The 20858-nt window shown below is 35.2% G+C and overlaps 1 protein-coding gene and 1 non-coding gene across 2 annotated transcripts; both read left to right on the top strand.

Annotated features, from left to right (window-relative positions):
- The first annotated feature begins 666 nt into the window (after window positions 1-666).
- On the top strand, window positions 667-738 carry TRNAH-GUG (transfer RNA histidin (anticodon GUG)). The gene has a single exon. It is a non-coding gene; the product is annotated as a tRNA-His (tRNA).
- Window positions 739-17009: 16271 nt separating this feature from the next.
- On the top strand, window positions 17010-17567 carry LOC101890949 (larval/pupal cuticle protein H1C-like). The gene is made up of 2 exons (XM_011294958.3): window positions 17010-17072; window positions 17163-17567. Exons 1-2 carry the CDS (start codon window positions 17067-17069, stop codon window positions 17472-17474), a joined length of 318 nt encoding a protein of 105 aa, XP_011293260.1. The 5' UTR covers window positions 17010-17066; the 3' UTR covers window positions 17475-17567.
- The last annotated feature ends 3291 nt before the right edge of the window (window positions 17568-20858 follow it).

The following is a 20858-nucleotide window of genomic DNA, read 5'->3' as shown; positions in this document are numbered from 1 at the left end:
CATTCGAAACAGTAGATTTTTGGAAATGAGAAAAATGCCGAATACTGTGCCACTTACCCTACTTGTATGCAGGAATAACTTTTTGTTTCGCTATTGCCCTGGTAGTTCTCGTGAAATAATTACCTACTTTACTTTCTTTCAACCATACAAAAATAATTAATTAAATGTCGGGAAAAGTCGAAAAAATTAGTTTATTGATTTAAATTTAATCGACATACAGAAATTGAAGACATGGGTAATTTTTTTATTTTTATTTAAAAATTAGGAAAAACCTCATTAATTTTTTTTTAATTACTTATCGTTTCATTTTCTTTAGACATTGCGAAACAGGCAGTTATTCATATATAATGTGTGTCTGTCTCAGTTTGTTAATAATTTCGCATTTTAATCAACCACTCGTGGTAATGTTTGTTTTGCCATTCCTTGTTATTCCCCATCTGCTAACGTTACATTGTGCTGTATTATTGCCAATTCACCACTCTGTTTGTACAATGTATGTTAAACCAAGAACAGTGAAATTCTGAGGCACCCTGTTTATATTGTAAGGTGAATTAGTTTTCTCATGTTAACGCTCTCATACAGAGCGATTCATATATTTTTTAAAACATCACAACATCACAAGTGTGTCAACTCTGTTAACTGCACGAATTTCAACAACCTTCAATAGCCGTGATCGTCTAGTGGTTAGGACCCTACGTTGTGGCCGTAGTAACCCAGGTTCGAATCCTGGTCACGGCAATGTTCAAATGAAACATTGTCACGGAGAAGGTTATTTTTTTTTTGAAAAATCTTTATTAGTCGTCAATGTTTGTATTAAATTTTTGGACATTTAACATTATGCAAAGGAAGCAATGAATTGTTGTATAGGAAAACAAGTAAACAAAGGCTATAGCCGTGCGGGGCCGACCATGTGATACCCTACAACACTACAATATATTTGAAGCCCTCTTATGTCTATATCCATTTTGGAAGATTTCGCTTTTGAAATCATGTCACGGAGCACTGCCCAGATATTACTCTTAGCAATTTGACCAGGGACATTTGCCCAATATTTACGCACTTCATCGTGCTGTTAGTTGTTGTGGTCCATTTTAGAGCTAAGTATAATCCAGTGGTCATCCAAAATGCTAGACTTCTTCCCTGTCCTTAACTCTCTTCTCAGGCGTGTTTATTGGCTTCAATTGTTTGATCTGGAAATTTTTTCTATTTTTGGTTCATTTGAACCCCTGAATATTTTGCGATCATCTCCAAAAGAAATAGGGTTCTATTCTGACCTTAACCCCACCTACATTCTAAATTTCGTGAAGATCGGGCCATAATTGCGACCTGTATAGTGATTACAAATTAACATGGACAGACGGACGGACGGACATACATAGCTAGATCGACTCAACTCGGCGAGATAGGAAGATCCATATATACTTTCCTATGTGGGAAACCAATATTTCGAGGTGTTACATAATTTTTGGCCCAATCAAACTTACAATACCCCCAACACATAGTGTTGTAGGGTATAACAATTAAATATGATATACATTTTTTTTGCAATCGAATTGATTTGGTTCAAATAATATATTTTTATAGCCTCTACCATGCCTAGTATGGAAAGTATATTAAGTTCGTCATTCCGTTTGTAACTCATCGAAAAATAACTTTAGCCCTAAAAAGTATTCCAGCTCTTGATCAGCGTAAAATTCTAAGAAGATTTAACCCTGGTGTTGTAATCACGCTAGTGTCAAAACGTATTAAGATAGGAAACTAAAATTTTGCACAGATCAGTCTTTTGTGTACAGGCAGGTCAAGTTCGAAGATGGGACATATCGCTCCACGATATCGTATAGCCCCCATATAACGGCACCTTCCGATATTGGTATTTTGATGATTGTAGTAACCACGCTAGGAGTTCCTTCTGAGTACTTTACCCCCTGGAAGAGAATTGTTTATATAGGTCCACGATATCGTATAGCCCACTTATGACGGTACCCCCATTTTTGACTGGAATTGTTTCAAATTTCGTGTTTAAAGTTTCAATCTCGTAGTAAGTACTACAACCTATGACGGAAAATTGTCTATGTACACGCATTCGTAGATCCCAAATATAACGTTACCTCCCATTATTCGGTATTTTGATGATATTAGGAACATTGATGATATTAGGAACATTAAGACTAGCAAAAGGCCACTACTTCGTCAGCGAAAAGTCCACCAAAAAAGTCCAATCTCAAATTTTTCGCACATCAGTATATGTCCGCATTCGTTTTGGACATACCCATTATCATGTCAGAAACTTTCTGGGGATTAAGACATAATAACATAATACCCATTTTATTATGAGGGCTATGACCCAAAAATATCGGCCCCATAATTGGGGATTATGACAATACAAAATTTAGTACCTTTCGTACAATTATAGAATACATTTCCAAAACCACCTCTATGTGTCCAGGCTACACATGATCCTAATACCCATTTCAAGCACTATGTGCTCAGGCGTTCCGGACGTTTCGGTCAAAGTTTTCAAACTATTTTGTTTTAAAATCACGTTTTCTTGAATTATAGAAAAGGTAGCCTCTTATTTCCGGACTCTGAGAGGAATTGGCATCGTATAAAAAATGTTGTGTGTGATATTGAGATCCTTAGTATCTAAGCAACGTTCTGTCTGTAATGGTCCTACGATATCAACGACCTAAAAAAACACTTTCTATTTATATTTATTTACGTGTCAAATATATATTTGTATATATACCAAGAGAACTACCATCCATACATGAAGCGATAGTTACAAGGATTTTAAAATGTAAAATTACATACTCTAAGGGTTGAAAATGTGACCAGGTTATTCTTAAAATATCAAAAAATGTCCAAATGTACTGAAAATACAGATGTATCGTTATATGGGGCAAATGCTTCTTCTTTCTTGAAGAGTAATTATGAAACACTTTTTATGAGAGAAATTCCAAATAGTGAACCTGCGTAGAACATGGTTATCAGCGCAAAAAAAATAAGAATAATAAGAAAATATGTCATATGTCCGATCAATCTAAAAATGAAATTTAAATTCTCGAAAATCGTGTGGTACTGTTGTATGCGGGCAATGCCAAATAGAGGATATGTATGAAATATTCTTCTAAGCAAAAGACATACCGAACACATAGTTCATTTGGTTGGAAATGGTTGTGAAATTATATGGCGTGTATGCGTATATTAACGTGGACCAATAAAGCTCATACAGGGTGAGATAAAAAACTACAACAAAGTCAAACGCCATAATTTTAACATTTTGTTTTTTTTTAATTTTATTGAATGAAAGCAAAAAATGTCGGAAATAGCATCAAATTTTAGAATATGTTTAGATTTGTTCGAATTGGTCACCTTTGGCACGAATCGTCACACGCTGCCCGAATGTTGCCCTGTGGTATTTTGGCCCATTCCCGGCGAAGTATTTGCTTGAGGTGATCAAAACTTTGGTATTTTTAGTGCCAACCTTACTTTCCAGAATACTCCAGTCACAACAGTCCAACGGATTGGTATCTGGAAATTTTGGCGGCCATTGCTCGCTTTAAATGAAGCGAGGAACCTCATAAGTAACCATTCTTAGTTGGTGCGTGCTGAATCCTGTGGGAACGTCCAAGGTCTGCGGCCAACATTTTTGGGTGTACAAGTCTTTTATACACCCTCCAGAATATTTTGCTCTAACGATAGCCACTTGTGGTTTTCCAGTCAAATATAAAGAAATTACACTATTACGCTTGAATTCCATCACGAATAACGTGTTTGTACGCTTAATTACAATATAATGAGCTGTCACTTAAAATAATTTTTAGAGCTCAGGGACGATTGACTTAAAATGACAGCAGTCTGAAGTTGGTTGCAGTTTTTTCATCTCACCCTGTATAGAGCTATTTAGTACTTTTTGATCACTTGTAGAGCACATTACCGAAACCACATCTTTACCACAAACCTATCACCAACAGAGACCTCAATACACAGTTACATCCTTTCACCCGTAATCAAATTGTTCTAAATTAAGTACCATTAAGTACAGTTCACACACTTAGTACAGATTTCCAAAACCAACTTCATATATCAAACTTACTTTCCATCTTTGATTCTCAAATTTCAAGGTTTTAGCTCTATCGGTTCACATAATACCAAATGGTACCATTTAATGCCATGTTTACGTTAGAACTTTTTGTAGGGTTAACCTACTTTGAGAGGATTCATTTGAAGTAAAAGTAATGGATATGACAATTTAAATCCAAATCCAGTGGCTTAACCCTCATATATAAACGTACTATTAGAATCTTATGTAACCATATAGTTCGAATTTCCAAAAAACCCTTTGGTAAATCTATCCTGCGCCCCATCAGTGACTCTCATTCGAAATTTCAGAATTCTAGCTCATACCGTTTGTCCAACACAAAAGTATAAAAAGCATAAAAGTATTAATTAATAATTTTAAGTACTTTTCGTACCCTTTAAGTATGCATTTCTAGCCTTACCAAAAGCCTACGCACCAAGACTAACTTTCGTATAAAACTTTAAGATTCAATCTTAAGCCGTTCCGTCTGGGTGTTGATTCTCGGTCAGTCAGTAATATCACTAATATCGAAGTTTTTTTATAGAAATATTATATCGTTTTATACCCACCACCATAGTATGGAGGGTATATTAAGTTTGTCATTCCGTTTGTAACACCTCGAAATATACATTTTAGACCCACAAAGTATATGTATTCTTGATCAGCATAAAATTCTATGTCGATTTAGCGATGTTCGTCCTTCTGTGGAAATCACTCTAGATTCCGAACGAATTGAAGTAGATTGATAAATTTTTACTCAAATGTATAGGTCTGCTGGTCTTTTGGTATTGAAAATGGTTTTAGCAACAATATTCAACAGAATTGTTTCAAATTTGGCATTTGAAGTTCGAATGGATACTACAGCACAAGACAGAAAATTGTCTGTGCAGGTTCACGTCTTCGTATAGCCCCCATATAACGATACCTCCCGATATTCGGTATTTTGATGATTTTAGCGACATTATTCACCTATTTTTTTTTTTTAAGTTTCGCATTTTAATATTGTAATGGCTTATGACAAAAGTTACCTATGCAGGTCCATGTCGTCGTATAATATAACAGCTACATTCGGTATTTTTAAGATTTTAACAGAATTTTTAACGGATTTAGTTGTTTTTGTGAATTGCCAACTTCGTTCCAAATGGTGGAGGGTGTTCAAAGTTCGGCCCGGCCGAACTTACAGCTTTTTTACTTGTTTTCTGATAATTTTAATGCAAAACTGAGAAACATCTATTTCTTTAATTTCCATGAATCCGATATTCATCTGCGGAGTTTCGAATAAGTTATTGCGTTTTGGAGGTCAAAAGACGGACGGTGTTCAATTAAAAATCAAATCATCTCAGTGTTGAAGCGCATTTTTGTTTGAATGGATCTGTCAATAAGCAACATTAACGTATTTGGAGCGAAAATAATCTTCATGCTGTTCAAGAATTATCAAATGCTGTTTGGTGCGATCTATGGGCTAGGTCTATGGAAAACCAAAAAGAAGCATAATCAATGAATTTTTGCTGTAATCAATGATATCCATATCAAATGAAATGTGGTTTCAACAGGATGGTACCACTTGTCATACTGCGGGCGAAGCAATCGGCTGATCGGACCGCTGATTTGGCCTCCGCGTTTGTGTTTTTTGACGCCATTCGATTATTTTTGGGGGGATACGTGATGTCGTTTGGAAACGACGTTTTGGAAACGAATTTTCAACGGGTCATTGATGAAATACGCCCTTCACATGTTAGAAAGATGGTGGAATATTGGCGGTGGTCATATGCCCAAAATTAAATTTAAATGTTATAGGATAAGAAATTATCCACCAAATAAATATTTTTTGGTCATTTCATAATTGTATGTGCATGTATTTTATTTAAATTTCCAATCAGCGAGTTCTTAGAAAAATATTTTGTTCTATGGAAAACCTGGCAATAATAAGTTTTTCTTTAAAAACACTGTATAAGAAAAGTGGTTTTATTCTAACATTTTCTAAAGAAAAGATAATCCATAGCTATATTTTCTAAAGAATAATTGCTCAACTATAACCTTTCCAATTTAAACAAGTAAAAAAGCAGTAAGGTCGGGCGGACTGAACTTTAAATACCCTACACCATTTTGAAGGAACTTGAATTTTTTTTGAAAAAAATTCGTAGAAATATACCCCCAAAATTAAAACCCTTATAGGGGGCTATACGAAGACGTCCTCCATCATAAGTACTTTTTTTGTCATAGGCTATAGTACCCATTTCGAACTTTACTTACGAAATGTGAAACAATTTTGGTGAATAATACCGCTAAAATCATCAAAATACCGAATATAGAGAGATATCGTTTTATGGGGGCTATACATAGACAAAGACCTGCATAGATACTTTTTTCATACTTTGTAGTTTCCATTATAAACTTCAACTCTGAAATTTGAAACAATTCCTGCTAAAATCATCAAAATACCGTTATATAGGGACTATACGAAGACCTGGATCTACGTACGCGATTTTTCATAGGCTTTAGTATTTATTACGAATTTTAAATACCGATAAATGGAACCTATAAATGGGGGATATATGAAAACGTGGACCTACATGGCCCATTTACGAACTTAACCTTCCTACTGGCAAATACACATGTGTGCAAAATTTTAGCCTTCTATCTTAATTCGTTCGAAAGCGTGATTACAACAAACAGACATACAGGCGGACATCGATTAATCGACTTAGAATTGTACTCCGATCAAGTTTATATATTTGTTGGGTCTGGCATGAGTATTTCGAGGAGTTACAAACGGAATGACAAAATTCATATACCCACCATACTATGGTGGAAGTTATAAAAATTACATACAATAGATGGTTTGGTAAATAACGAGCATCACTATAGAAAACCAGTAAAGAAAGTCCTAAAGTCGGGCGGGCCGACTTTATAATACCCTACACCACTTTGCTAATTTAGTAGAACTCCACATAACAATTAAAAGTTTTTATGGGAGAATTCAATCATACACGCTATGATTATAATTATAATTTAAAGTTCAAAGGACTAAATATGCCGAAGCATTTGTATCTTTTAAATTCGGACTTGCATTGCCCATTTGGCGCAAAATTAATTTGAAATAAAATAAAGATATATATGGGAGCTATATTAAAATCTGAACCGATTTCGATAAAATTTTGCAAAGGTATTTCTGAGATGCATTTGATATATTTCCCCAAATATTGTTGTTACAGAGTGCATATTACGGCTGCGGAGGACAAAAATAACAAATCGGATGAACAATATATATGGGAGCTATAGCTTCATCTGAACTGATTTCGATCAAATTCGGCAAAGAGATTTCTGTGCTGTATTTGATATATTTTCCTGAATATCGTTGTGCATATTACGGAGTGCATATTACGGCTGTGGGTAACAAATACAACAAATCGGATGAACAATATATATGGGAGCTATAGTTATATCTGAACCGATCTTCACCAAATTTGGCATACTACCTTCTCAATTCGGGCGTATGTGCCAAATTTAATCCCATTTGAGAAAATATCAGACGTTTGGTGCACAATAAAAGGTAATTCGGACGAAGTTATATATGGGAGCTATATCCAAATCTGAACCGATTTCGATAAAATTTAGCAAAGGTATGTCTGAGCTGCATTTGATATATTTCCCCAAATATTGTTGTTACAGAGTGCATATTACGGCTCCGGAGGACAAAAATAACAAATCGGATGAACAATATATATGGGAGCTATAGCTATATCTGAACCGATTTCGATCAAATTTGACATACTTATTTTTAGGCCTAATTTGGTTGTATGTGCAAAATGCCATACTATTCGGGCTGATATTACACGTTTGGTATACAATAAAAGCAAAGTGGAAGAAGATATATATGGGAACTATGTCTAATTTTTTACCGATTATCTCCAATTTCAATAGAGTTCGTCCTTGGGCCAAACAAATGTTGTTTGGAAAATGTCATCTCAATCGAATAATAAATGCGACCTGCATTTAGTTCATAAGAATACATGGACAGACGGACAGACGGACTGACAAGCATAAATCAACTCAGAAAGTGATTCTATGGAGATCCTCAAAAGTAATTATGGGTCTATCTCGCTTCCTTTTGCCTGTTACAAACAAATTCACAAAGACATAATACCCTTACCACTATGTGGTGTAGGGTATAAATAGTCTATAACGAGCTTTTCCATTGGACAGGTGTTAGCTCGCATGCCTTTCAATAGAATACATATTCCACACAAAAGTTTTCTGTCGATAAACGATAATGGAAAAAAAAACATAGGTATGAGAAGCTTTATCGAGGGTAACTCTTGAATACTTCGAAATGAACAGTTTATCGATGGAAGCATTTTCTTTAGAAAAGAATTTTTCATAGAAAGGGTTGTCAAAAAAATCCACTTTAAATTGTCTTACATAAAAAAATGCTAATAGTTTTGCCAAAAAAAGATTATACGATTATTGACTAAACGTTATGCCAACGGAATTAACTATACGTTTTGCCAATATATTCTTAACATATCGTCATTTACACTTTTTTATACCCTCCACCATACTATGGAGGGTATATTAACTTTGTCAATTCGTTTGTAACTCCCCGAAATACTCATGTCAGACACAACAAAGTATATATATTTTTGATCAGCGTAAAATTCTAAGTCGATTTATCGATGTTCGTCTGTCTGTCTGTCTGCCCGTCTGTCTGTCTGTTGTAATCACGCTATCTTTCGAACGAATTGAGATACAAGGCTAAAATTTTGCACACAGGTTTATTTTTACAGTAGGCAGGTTAAGTTCGTAAATGGTTCACGTAGGTCCACGTTTTCATATAGCCCCCATATAACGGTACCTCCCGATATTCGGTATTTTGATGATTTTAGCGACATTATTCACCGGAATTGTTTCAAATTTGGTATTTGAAGTTCGCAATGGATACTACAGCCTAAGACAGAAAATCGTCTGTTCAGGTCCACGTCTTCGTATAGCCCCCATATAACGGTACCTCCCTATATTCGGTATTTTGGTGATTTTAGCGTCTTTATTCACCAATTTTTTTCAAATTACGCATTTAGAGTTCGTAATGGAAACTCCAGTCTGTGACAGAAAATTGTCTGTGCAGGTCCAGGTCTTCGTATAGGCCCCATATACCAGTACCTCCCTATATTCGGTATTTTGACGAGTTTAGGTACAATACTCACCGAAGTTGTTTGAAATGTTGTATTTGAAGTTCGTTATGGATGCTACAGAATATGACAAAAAATTGTCTACGCAGGTTCAGGTCTTCGCACAGCTCCGATATAACGGTACCTCCCTATATTCTATACTGTGATGATTTTAGCTACATTATTCGCGTTTATTTCAAGTTCCGAATTTGAATTTGGTAATGACTCATGACAAATAATGCCTGTGTGGGTCCACGTCGTATAGGCAATACGGCAATATTCGGTTTTTTTTTTAAATTTTACCAAAATTTTTTTCAGGATTTTATTTCCAAATTCGTTCCAAATGGTGGAGGGTATTCAAAGTTCGGCCCGGCCGAACTTACTGCTTTTTAACTTTTTTCTCTTAATATTTTTGCACAATTCACATTATTTTTTCTTTGCATCAGGATCACAATTACCAATGTATTTCTATATTTAGCTACTCTTTCATGCACTTATTTATTTATTTGTTTATTATTAATTGAATTCCTTTGTTGTAACTTCAACCTGCTGTAGCTCACTCAAAGAGGTTGTGATGTTATAGTAACGAAACACATCAAACCCAGGTTGAGTGAGGCAATGCAAGAGAAACGGGCCGGCGATTTTCACTCACTATAATTTTCACTTGAATTCAATTGCATAATTAAACACTTTTCCATCACTTTTCACATGCAATGCACTGTTGTTGTTCTTGTTGTCCTTCTTTTTCTTAATTTCCATTTTATTTCTGTTTTTAATTTAGAACCAAATCACATTAGAAGAAGTTTCAAACACGCAAACCTGATAAATTAACCAAAATGTAATTACAATTACTACGTCACAACAACAACAACGAAATAAGGCACATACCACAAACAAACAGTCGGAACCAAAAACGAAAAAACAACAGTTGGTGAGGAAAAGAAGACAAAATTGATATAATCGATAAGTGATTTGTCATGGCTTAAGATTATACACACACAGACACACACACGAACAATTGTGAACTCCATTGATTGTGGAACCAATCACACCATGCCATACCACAACACCCTAAACAACAAGACCAACAACAGCAGCAGCAATCATACTGTAATGTTACCAATGAACCACAACAATGGACTCACTTCTTGCTCGGAAAAACCATAAGAGGTAACTAAAAGTCATTGTTGTTAAGTGATAATGGTCAAATTGTATAGCCAAAGAGGCAGGGAAGCAAGCAAAAACAACACTCGGACTTACCTTTGTCTGTAATCAGATTCTATGGCATTTGGTGCTGCTGGTCTGTCGGTCTGCCTGTTGTTGTTGGTCTGACCAGCTGACTATTGTTGGTCATGTAATGGCACACGAAAAAAAAAAAATCAATTTGAAGCAATTTGTGGAGTGAGGTTGGGTTGGAAAGGTTGCCTGTTGCCTGGGTACGGGGTACAAAGTGGGTGCTGATGTACCTTTCCAACTATTTGCGTTGCAATGGGAGAGTTGTATTGAGTTTGTTGATGTTGCGGCGTTTTAACTTTCGGACAATTTCACAAAGTTAATTTGATTGATACCTCCCTTGGATGTCCATCGAGTATACAAGAACATGCAAAACTTTTAAGGATGACGTTATATATCTGCCTTGTGTTCGAATGTTGACGCTGGAACTTAGAATTTTTTTTAGCCGAAATACCCAATACCAAGGTATTACCAGAAGGTGGAATAAAATGAATAATTGCTTAAGAAAATAAAAGAACTTGCTTATCTAATTACCAAGTAATGTGAATGTGTGCACAGGGTATGTACGTCCGAAGGGCCGAACTTTTAATGCCCTCCACCATTGGGTAAAGAAAACATTTTTATATAAAATGATTTGAATTCAAACGTGTTCCTCTTCAAACTACAAATATCAGTAAGACCGTTTGGAAAATGCTGTTAAACTTTTCACTTTCACTTTTTTTTAAAGTGGGTGAGGCCGTTATATGGGGGCAATACCAAATACGTCTCTATAGACAATTTCATACTTCAAGGATTGTCATCTACCAAAACTTCTTAATTACCAAACTCGGAACAATTTTGTGAATAAATGTGTCTCGGATTATTAAAATACCGAATATCGGTGGGTATCGTTATATGTGCGCTATACGAAAATTGTGCTAGAACCAATTATGAACTATAAATAACATTTTTTTAGAAAAATCTGTAGAAAAATGTTGCAAAAATGACCAAGACACCGAATATCTGGAGGTACCATTATGTGGGGGCTGTACAAAACCTGGACCTATACATACAATGTTTCGCCACCTGAGCTAGAACCCATTATGAACTACAAATAAAAATTTTTAAACAAACACTTGGAAAAATGAGGCGAAAATCATTAAAATACTGAATATCGGGACGTACCGTTATATGGAGGCCATCAAAACGTGGGCCGATATATCTTATTTTCAATACCGACCATATAAATTGTTCTGCCAAATTTTGAAGCTCTACGTCAATTAATGTGGGCTGTATCGTGATTTCAACAGACATAGACGTCGTTAAATCGACATAGCTGATCATGAATATGTACACTTTATGGGGTCTACGACGAGTATTAAGGGATGTTATAAACGGAATGACAAAGTTTATACTATTCCCCCAATAAGTCTGAGGGACTATTAGAGCAGAATTGCAAAATTTATAAAAATATTTTCTTTCAGAGGGGGAAATCGTAAAGGTTTAGAAATTTTTTCTGAGATTTTTCTGACGTGTTATGTTTGGACTATATTGGTTACTTCCTTTACTTTATATGTGAAGTATTCCATTTTCATGCTTAATCTAATACAGATAAAAATATTGAAATGGGCAAAATTTCAAGAGTTTCGAACATATTCAATTCCAATTCATCTCAGGTTTCTGGCTGAGAGACATAGAAAGAGAGATATATTTAGATACAACAAGTTGTAAAGAATCACTGACTTATTTCGCAAGTTATAACAGATAAAAGTTAGCAAAAATGTTCGTATGTGGGAAATTTGAAGAGAGTTGGAGCATTTGTTTTTTTTTTTAATTGGGGGGGGGGGGGGGGGGGTGGTTGACGTGCGAGAAGAAATTGTCCGATTTCTACCATCTTTTTAACAGATCTTGTGTTTATGGAAATATTGAATGGATTCGGATGTTAATTTTGCGTTTTATGAGCTTCATGGATATCAAAATTTTAATCTTTTGTTGGGGATATACCAGAATGAGTGGACCGATATATCCCATTTTCACAGATGATATTGTGTTAGTAGAAATAATGGGATGTGTGAAACATGAAGAGAACCGGATGCCTATTTCGGATTTCATAATAGTTTTCGTTATTCAAAACGTTGACCCTTTGTGGGGGAGGAATCAGAAGGAATGATCCGGCCTCTACTATCTTTATAACATAAAAATATTGAGATGTGCCAAGTCTGAATGGAATCGGATGTTGATTTCGCGTTTTATGAACTTCATGGATATTCAAAATGTTGACTTCTGTGGGTGATATATATTCCATTTTCACACCAGACTTTGGGTTAATAAAAATATTGCGATGTGTGTAATTTGAAGGCAATCGGATTCTTACGTCACATTTTGTAAGAGTTTTAATTATTCAAAATGTTGACCTAGCACTGAGGCAAATATTAGAATTTGCAAAGTTGGAGCAAAACCGGATTATCTTTTCTCTTTCTGTGCAGTAAAATATTTTTTTTGAAACTTCTGACCTTTTGTAAGGGACGTACTAGAAGGGGTGGAAAATATTGTCCATTTCCGAACTTCACCTAATTTTGATAACATTATTACGATGTACCAACTTTGGACCAAATCGAATACTAGTCGATTTTATAGAATATTTTCAGTAGGACCAAAAAGTATATTTAGCAATGATTTCTGTTTAACTATCAGAGATAAGATACAGATATTCAAGGCCAATTTTTTAAAGAGCTCTATTAAGAATATTTGCTGAAGGTTCTTTAAAACTAAAAACCTGAGTTTTTCTAAAGGACTATCAGAGCAAAAGTCATGGAGTTTCGAATGACTATTTCATGAAGGATTTACACAGAAAAAGAATTTAATAAGAATAGCCAAAGCTAAAATAGAGATGTGATTCTTTATTCTCCACTTTAAGAGAGTTATTATTATCCAAAATGTGGACATATTGAAAGTGGATCGGTCTAATATTGTTCAGTTTCGTACCTCACTATAGTCTGATATAAATAATACGAATTTTGGACTATATCGGGAATATTGATTTTTAATGTCATGAGAATTCAATTTAGATGTATATTAAATAAATCAACCAGGGTATTCCATTATATGGTATCGATATCAAATCAATATTTAAACATTGAACATGACTCGAAAAATCATAGATAATTTGGTTAAAAATTCCTTGAAGTATTAAAAAAAAGCAACTCCATTAAATGGGGTCGGTTTTAAATAGTAGTCAGTATTGATTTTTTTGTGGAAAGAACCGATACCTACTGAAAACCCTAAATGTAAATGGCTCTCAAAAGCGTTCGGAACTCCGAAAATCAGGAGGCGACATTGGATGGGGGTCATTATTAAATTTAAACCGACGAAATTTATTTTCAATGCAATCATTTTTAGGCAACACAGATTGTTGGACCAACATTTAAATCATCTGTGTGCGAAGGGTATCATTTTTCCCATTTGACTTAAAATTTGCTATGTTTGAGCCAAAATCAGTTATCCGCATTTTATTTTAATAGGGAGGGTCCGATTTTGACCTTCCCAGAACTCGACCCAAGTTTTATAGAAATATTACGATGTGCCAGATGTGGACATATACTCCCTTCAAGACGGAGACCAATGGACTGATATTGCAAGATCGACTTCAAATTCGTGAAGCGGATTTCGTCCAAAGAGTCTCTATAAACTGTTATATGTTTTTGGGGCACATTGCAGATTGTATACCTGGGTACGTATATTTTTAGACAATCTTCCTATATTACTGTCTTTCATACGTCATATCAATATTGGCTGCCAATATGCATTTGTATGACAATTTGTAACGAAATGCCGGGTCAAAGACCATACACGAAAATACCCACACACAGAAACTCTTACACACATGTAGATGGACAAACATAATTACAATTTCATTAAAACATTTCGGAGAACATTTAAAATGGACACCGAAAAAAAGCTGAACATTTTTCCATATCCTTGTTGCAATGGGCATTTCAACATGTATCAGTATCTGTGTGTGTACAACATGTAATTGATATTTTTTAACACTTTGGCATCCTCCACCCTCTCCACTTCTCTCCCACACTCTCAACCCCTTACTCCCTCCCTTGATCCTTGTTACAATTCAACACTGTTGCATTGAAAGCTGTTATCGATGATTGTAATCCTAGCCATTTGCTGGCAGACTGGCATTTTTGTTCGACCAAAAGAGGTGTTCCATGAACGATGTTAATTGAAGCTGGCATAAAATCATTCGTTAATGCAGACGAACGGCAACAGCAGCAGCAACAACAACAACACCATGTGTGACACAAACAAGCGTTTCTGTCACATTATTGGCGACCAAGGATGGGTTTTGCAATGCCATGAACTGGGCTAATGAAAAGCCAGGTAGGTGAATACAAATACATGGTGTTGAACACGAGTAGCAGCTTTTAATTGAACTTTGACATGGCCGGAGAGATTGTGACATGGCAAGTGTTGTATTTAACGCCATTGCCAATACAACAATAACAAAAATATAATGTTATGCTCACACGCTCTGTCTCTCTGGCAACAACATTGGAATTGGCTGAACTATTGGCTGAAAGAAGAATCAATCACATGGCAAATGATTGGCATAATTAAGCGCATCAGTTATAAAAACAACAACAACAGCAAACATTGTAAAGAAAATAAACAGATAATCATTTTACTGAAAAAAAAAAACAAGAAATGGACGGTAAATATTGAGCAGATATATTAAAAACAGAATAATTAAAAAAGCTAAAAAGTCGGGCTTTTTAATATCGGCAAACATGGAAAGAGTAAAACCAAGGACTGTCAAATTTGAAAGCCGTATTCTTAAATAATGGCAATTCTGGTATTTTAAGAAATGTAAATCTCAATTAGAACCAGTTCATTTTTCTTCTCTCCTTTATCGGCAAATTGGTAAATTTGCATCCGCATTTTTATACCCTCCACTATAGTATTAAATTAAGTTTGTCAGTCCGTTTGTAACACCTCGAAATATACATTTTAGACCCCACAATGTATACATATTCTTGATCAGCATAAAATTCTATGCCGATTTAGCTAGTCCGTCGGTCCGTCCATCCGTCTGTGGAAATCACTCTAGCTTTCGATTGAAATGAAGTAGGTTGATTTAAGTTAGCTTAAATATATATTATGTCTGCAGGACTTTTGGCATTGAAAATGGGTCATGTGGGTCCACGTCTTAGTATAGCCCCCACAAAACGGTACCTCCCGATATTAGGTATTTTGATAATTTTAGCGACATTATTTATCGGAATTGTTTGAAATGTGGTATTTGATGTTCTTAATGGACCATAAGACAGAAAATGGGCCATGTAGGTCCACATCTTCGTATAGCCCCCATATAACGGTACCTCCAGATATGCGGTATTTTGATGATTTTAGCGACATTATTTACCGGAACTATTTCAAATTTGGTATTTGAGGTTCGTAATGAATACTACAGCCCATTACAGAAAATTGTCTGTGCAGGTCCTATGTAACGGTATCCCTGATATTCGGTATTTTGATGATTTTAGCGACATTATTTACCGGAATTGTTTCAAATTCGGTATTTGAAGTTCGTGATGGATACTTCAGCCTAAGACAGAAAATTGTCTGTGCAGGTCCACGTTTTCGTATAGCCCCCATATAACGTTATCTCCAGATATTCGGTATTTTGATGATTTCAGCGACATTATTTACCGGAATTGTTTTAAATTGGGTATTTGAAGTTCGTAATGGATACTTCAGCATAAGACAGAAAATAGGCCCTGTAGGTCCACGTCTCCGTATAGCCCCAATATAATGGTACCCCCGATATTCGGTATTTTGATGATTTTAGCGACATTATTTACCGGAATTGTTTCAAAATTTGTATTTGAAGTTCGTAATGGATACTACAGCCTATGGCAGAAAATTGTCTGTGCAGGTCCACGTTTTATAACCCTCATGGTACCTCCCTATATTCGGTATTTTGATTACATTATAAACAGATTTTTTTCAAGTTTCGCATTTGAATGTTGTAATGGCTTACGACAAAAGTTGCCTATGCAGATCCACGTCGTCGTATAGACCCTAATATACACCTACTTTCGGTATTTATAAGATTTTAACAGCATTTTTAACGGATTCTATTTTTGTGATAATTGCCAAATTTGTACCAAATGGTAGAGGGTATTCAAAGTTCGGTCCGGTCGAACTTACAGTTTTTTTACTTACTTTTCTTTAAGAAATTTCTCTGTCATTCCTAGCGTTCTTGCTATTATGTTCGACTTTGGTAAGAAACTGAGAAAAATAAGCTTGATTGATTTCAGCTTATTCATGTACACGCACATACGTAACTATATCAAGAACTTGTTTATATCTTAAATATGAAACTATGTAGGCATTGTAATGTCAATAAGCGTATTATCGACATACTCGCACAGCCGCAAATATTGCACGACAACAAAAGTTCTTAATTCCCTTACAAATAAAATATTATTTTTTTTTTTTTGGTACAAAAGCTACCACATTCCGGGCAATAGACATCAGTTCATTACGCTCCATTGCAAAGAACAGCAATCTTCAACAAAACACTACTCATAATGAAAGTAAGTACCCCGCTCAAGGACCATACTAGGATTCTCATGCAAATAATAGGACAACAAGGATTAACAATATTATTTATTATTTTCCCACAGTTCCTTATCTGCTTGGCCCTTTTCATTGCTGCAGCTAGCGCTCATGTCGTTGCTCCCGTAACCACCTATGCTGCTGCTGCTCCAGCTTATACCACATATGCTGCTGCCGCTCCAGCATACACTACATATGCTGCCGCCCCAGCCTATACCACCTATGCTGCAGCTGCTCCAGTTTACACACGTTCATTATACTCTGCTCCTGCTGCCTATACTACCTATTCTGCCCCAGCCGTAGTTGCAGCTCCTGCTGCCGCTGCCGTCGTTGCCCCAGCTGCTCCCGCTGTCTACACCACTTTGTTGAAAAAGAAGTAAATTCTTTGAGATTGGAATGCGTATAAAAAATGAAAGTGATCGCTAGTGTATTTGGTCTAACGATTTTGATTTCCGGAATAAACAAAAAATGAAGCACTGCATATAATTTACTTGTTTTTTTATATCCAACTACATTATATGTTGAGGGTATTATAGGTTTAATGGGCCAAAAAGCTTGTAACACCTCAAAATATTGGTTTTATACCAATAATGTAGTATAGAACTCGGAAAGCTGAGTCGATCTAGCATTATGTACCGGTCCTGTAATTTCTCTATCCTCTTAAAATTTAAATCACTCTGTAGGTTATAAATATGCCCTGATCTTTACGAACAAGGCTGGGACCACAAAGAGGCCTATAGCTTCTGGAAATATTTACAAAATATTTAAGGGTTGAAAAAGACTAAACACATAATTTTTGTCTGATTTTTAGTCTCCTTACAGGTCACAATTATAAACCGATGAAAAGCAGAAATTTAGCATGAGGTTAGAGTTTAGGATGATTATCGGCTAATATTTAGACGGTGAAATGACAACAATACTTTTGTCTGAAAAATACCAAAATTTTCATTCCACCGCGGAAATTTTAGTTCTGAAAGTGGCCTCACAAATACATGAAAAGGAAACTTCTGACCTTTTAATTGATGCAAAATAAATACGGAAAATAAATTTTCGAATATTGTTTTGAATTTCCATAAAATTACCACGAAATTTTGTATGGTTAGCGTCTCGCGTCTGCTGTCAAAACGACAAAAAAAAACATTCTTTGAACCCTGATATTTGGTAATAAGTAGCGCAACAATGTGATAATTAGAGTATATTCCTATATCGCTTATGGCAAAAAATTGTAATGACTCGAAATAATAATTGGGAGTTGTAAAATTATCCATCATCTTTGAAAACCTGTTTTGAAAGCGATAAAATTTTAAAATATGAAAAAACACAAATTTGCCTTATTTTACTCTAGAATGAAATTTTTATACCACATTAACTCAACACTCTTTGGTTCAATGGGGGTTACTCCTGTTTTAAAAATTAGAGCGGAATCCGAAGCGATCGAAATTGAGCAAAAATTTACTAAGGAAGCGATATAGATGCATATTTCCCTTTGGTGATCTGCACAGAATCACAGTGTGAGTAGATTTATGCATATTCGTTCGGCTGTCCGTCCGTCTGTCCATGTATTTTTGTAAACAAAGTAGATGTCTCATTTATATGCTATTTTGCACACATCATTTGTTTGGTCCAAGGACGAAGTTTGAGGTAATCGGTCAAAATTTAGCCCGTAAAATGCTCTCTACAACAACGATATTTGGTGCAAGCAATCAGATACACCATAGAAATGCCTCTCTATTCTATAGAGATTCGTTTAGATTTGGAAATAGCTCCCATATAAATATTTATTCGATTTCACGTTTATTGTGCATAAGATAAGATGTATTTTGATGAATATCGTCTCATTCTGTCAAATTTAGTAGAATTCGGTTAAGAGAAGTACTTACTTCCATATATAAGTTCCGTTCGGCTTTAAATTATGTCTGCCTTAAAGTCATAATACGCATTCAAAAGCTATCATCACTACCCCATAAAAATGTTTATTTGCTGTGGGCAGTTAGTGCTCAGTTGGTAGTTCTCATTTTGAACTTCAATTTGGAAACATTCCGATTATATGGGGCCTATACCAAACCTAGGAGCTACATAGCAGATTATATTCAGAAAGAGGCGAAATTCCAAATATAAATTTTCAGATAATTCGGTTAAATTATGTGGCTAAAATTATCTAAATCGAAATACCGAATATAGAGAGGTACATTTATATGGGACACGTACCAAAACTTGGACATATATGTACTGTTCTGAAAGCATGTTTACAGTGAATTCGGTTTAAAATTGTGACTAAAACTGCCAACACACTTTAAATATTCTAGTATGGTTACAATAAAAAATGTGCAAATTAAAAATACAGGGTGAGATAAAAAAACGCCATAATTTTTAATTTTTTTTAAATCTTATCGAATGAAAGCACAAAATGTCGGAATTAGCATCAAATTTTAGAATAAGTTTAGATTTCGAATTGTTCACCTTTGGCACGAATTATGGCCTTTAAACGGCCAATGAAACCGTCAAACGCCCGAATGTTGCTCTGCTGTATTTTGGCCCTTTCAAGGGGAACCGCTTGCTAGAGGTGATTGACACATTGGTATTTTTTTGTAAACACGATCATTTTGTTTGTTTACAAACTGCAGGACAACGAATGTTTTCTCATCGGAGAAAACCAAATTCGGCTGTTCACCACTTTCGGCCAAGTGAAGCAACTCTTTAGCTCTTTTGAATCTATTTTCTTTCTGTTGCGGTGTAAGTTATTGCAATTTTTGGAATTTCAATGGCTTCACCCCGAGTTCATTTTTCAATATTTGCCGAATGGAATATTGCGATATGTTCAGCTCACGAGCCACTTTTTCGTCCACTACGATGCGGGTTTCGATCAAGTCGCTTCTTTACTTTTCGAACCTTTTCTGCTGATGTTGATGTTTTCTTCAGTCCACTTCCTTGACGTTGGGCTACGCTACCAGTATCACGGTAACGAGTGATGGTACGAGACACAAAAGATTTACTCACATTTAAATGCTGGAATGCTCTAATGATAGCCACTTGTGGTTTTTCAGCCAAGTATGAAGAAATCACAATATCCATCATGAACTTTTTTCTTGAAAATTCTTACCAAAATGCTTTTGTACGCTTGCAAACAATATAATGAGCTGTCATTTTAACCGCTGTCGGGAGAGTGGCTTGGAAATGACACCAGTATGAAGTTGGTTGCAGTTTTTTCATCTCACCCTGTATAGAAAATTGGCAATTGGTTTCAAAATGTACTCTAACCCGTTTTTAGTTTGTCTACAAAAATCATTCTTTTCCGTGGAAAGTCTTGGATACTTCTTCGTTTTCGCCGATAGCTCAGCGAAAATATCTCTAATAAATTATATATAATTTTTTGGTATCTGGAGATAAGAGTTCATAAAAGTATAGTGTAACAATTTCCAAATGTATACCTACATACATCAACATACTTTTCATACTCTTTTTGGGATCTAAAATTGCCATTCTTTTTCCTAGTTTATGTTTATTTTTGTAAAAATTATGAATCTTTTTATTCCTTATTTGCTGGTAAGCCTCATTTTATGAATTAACAACGGAAAGAAGAAAACTGATAACAATGAAAGATCTAACACAATTCATGTATAACAGAAGAACTTGTTTTATTCATTTGACGTCAGTTCATATCATTCTTAAGAACATTAATTCATAGACTCAAACGGAAAATATCAACTGCTGTGTATAAAAGCTTCCACAATTATGACAATAGACATCAGTTCATTACGCTCCAT

Source organism: Musca domestica, unplaced genomic scaffold (assembly GCF_030504385.1).
Source record: "Musca domestica strain aabys unplaced genomic scaffold, Musca_domestica.polishedcontigs.V.1.1 50, whole genome shotgun sequence".
NCBI lineage: Eukaryota > Metazoa > Arthropoda > Insecta > Diptera > Muscidae > Musca > Musca domestica.
The sequence above is the reverse complement of the archived record's forward strand: the minus strand, read 5'-3'. Positions and strand labels throughout refer to the sequence as shown.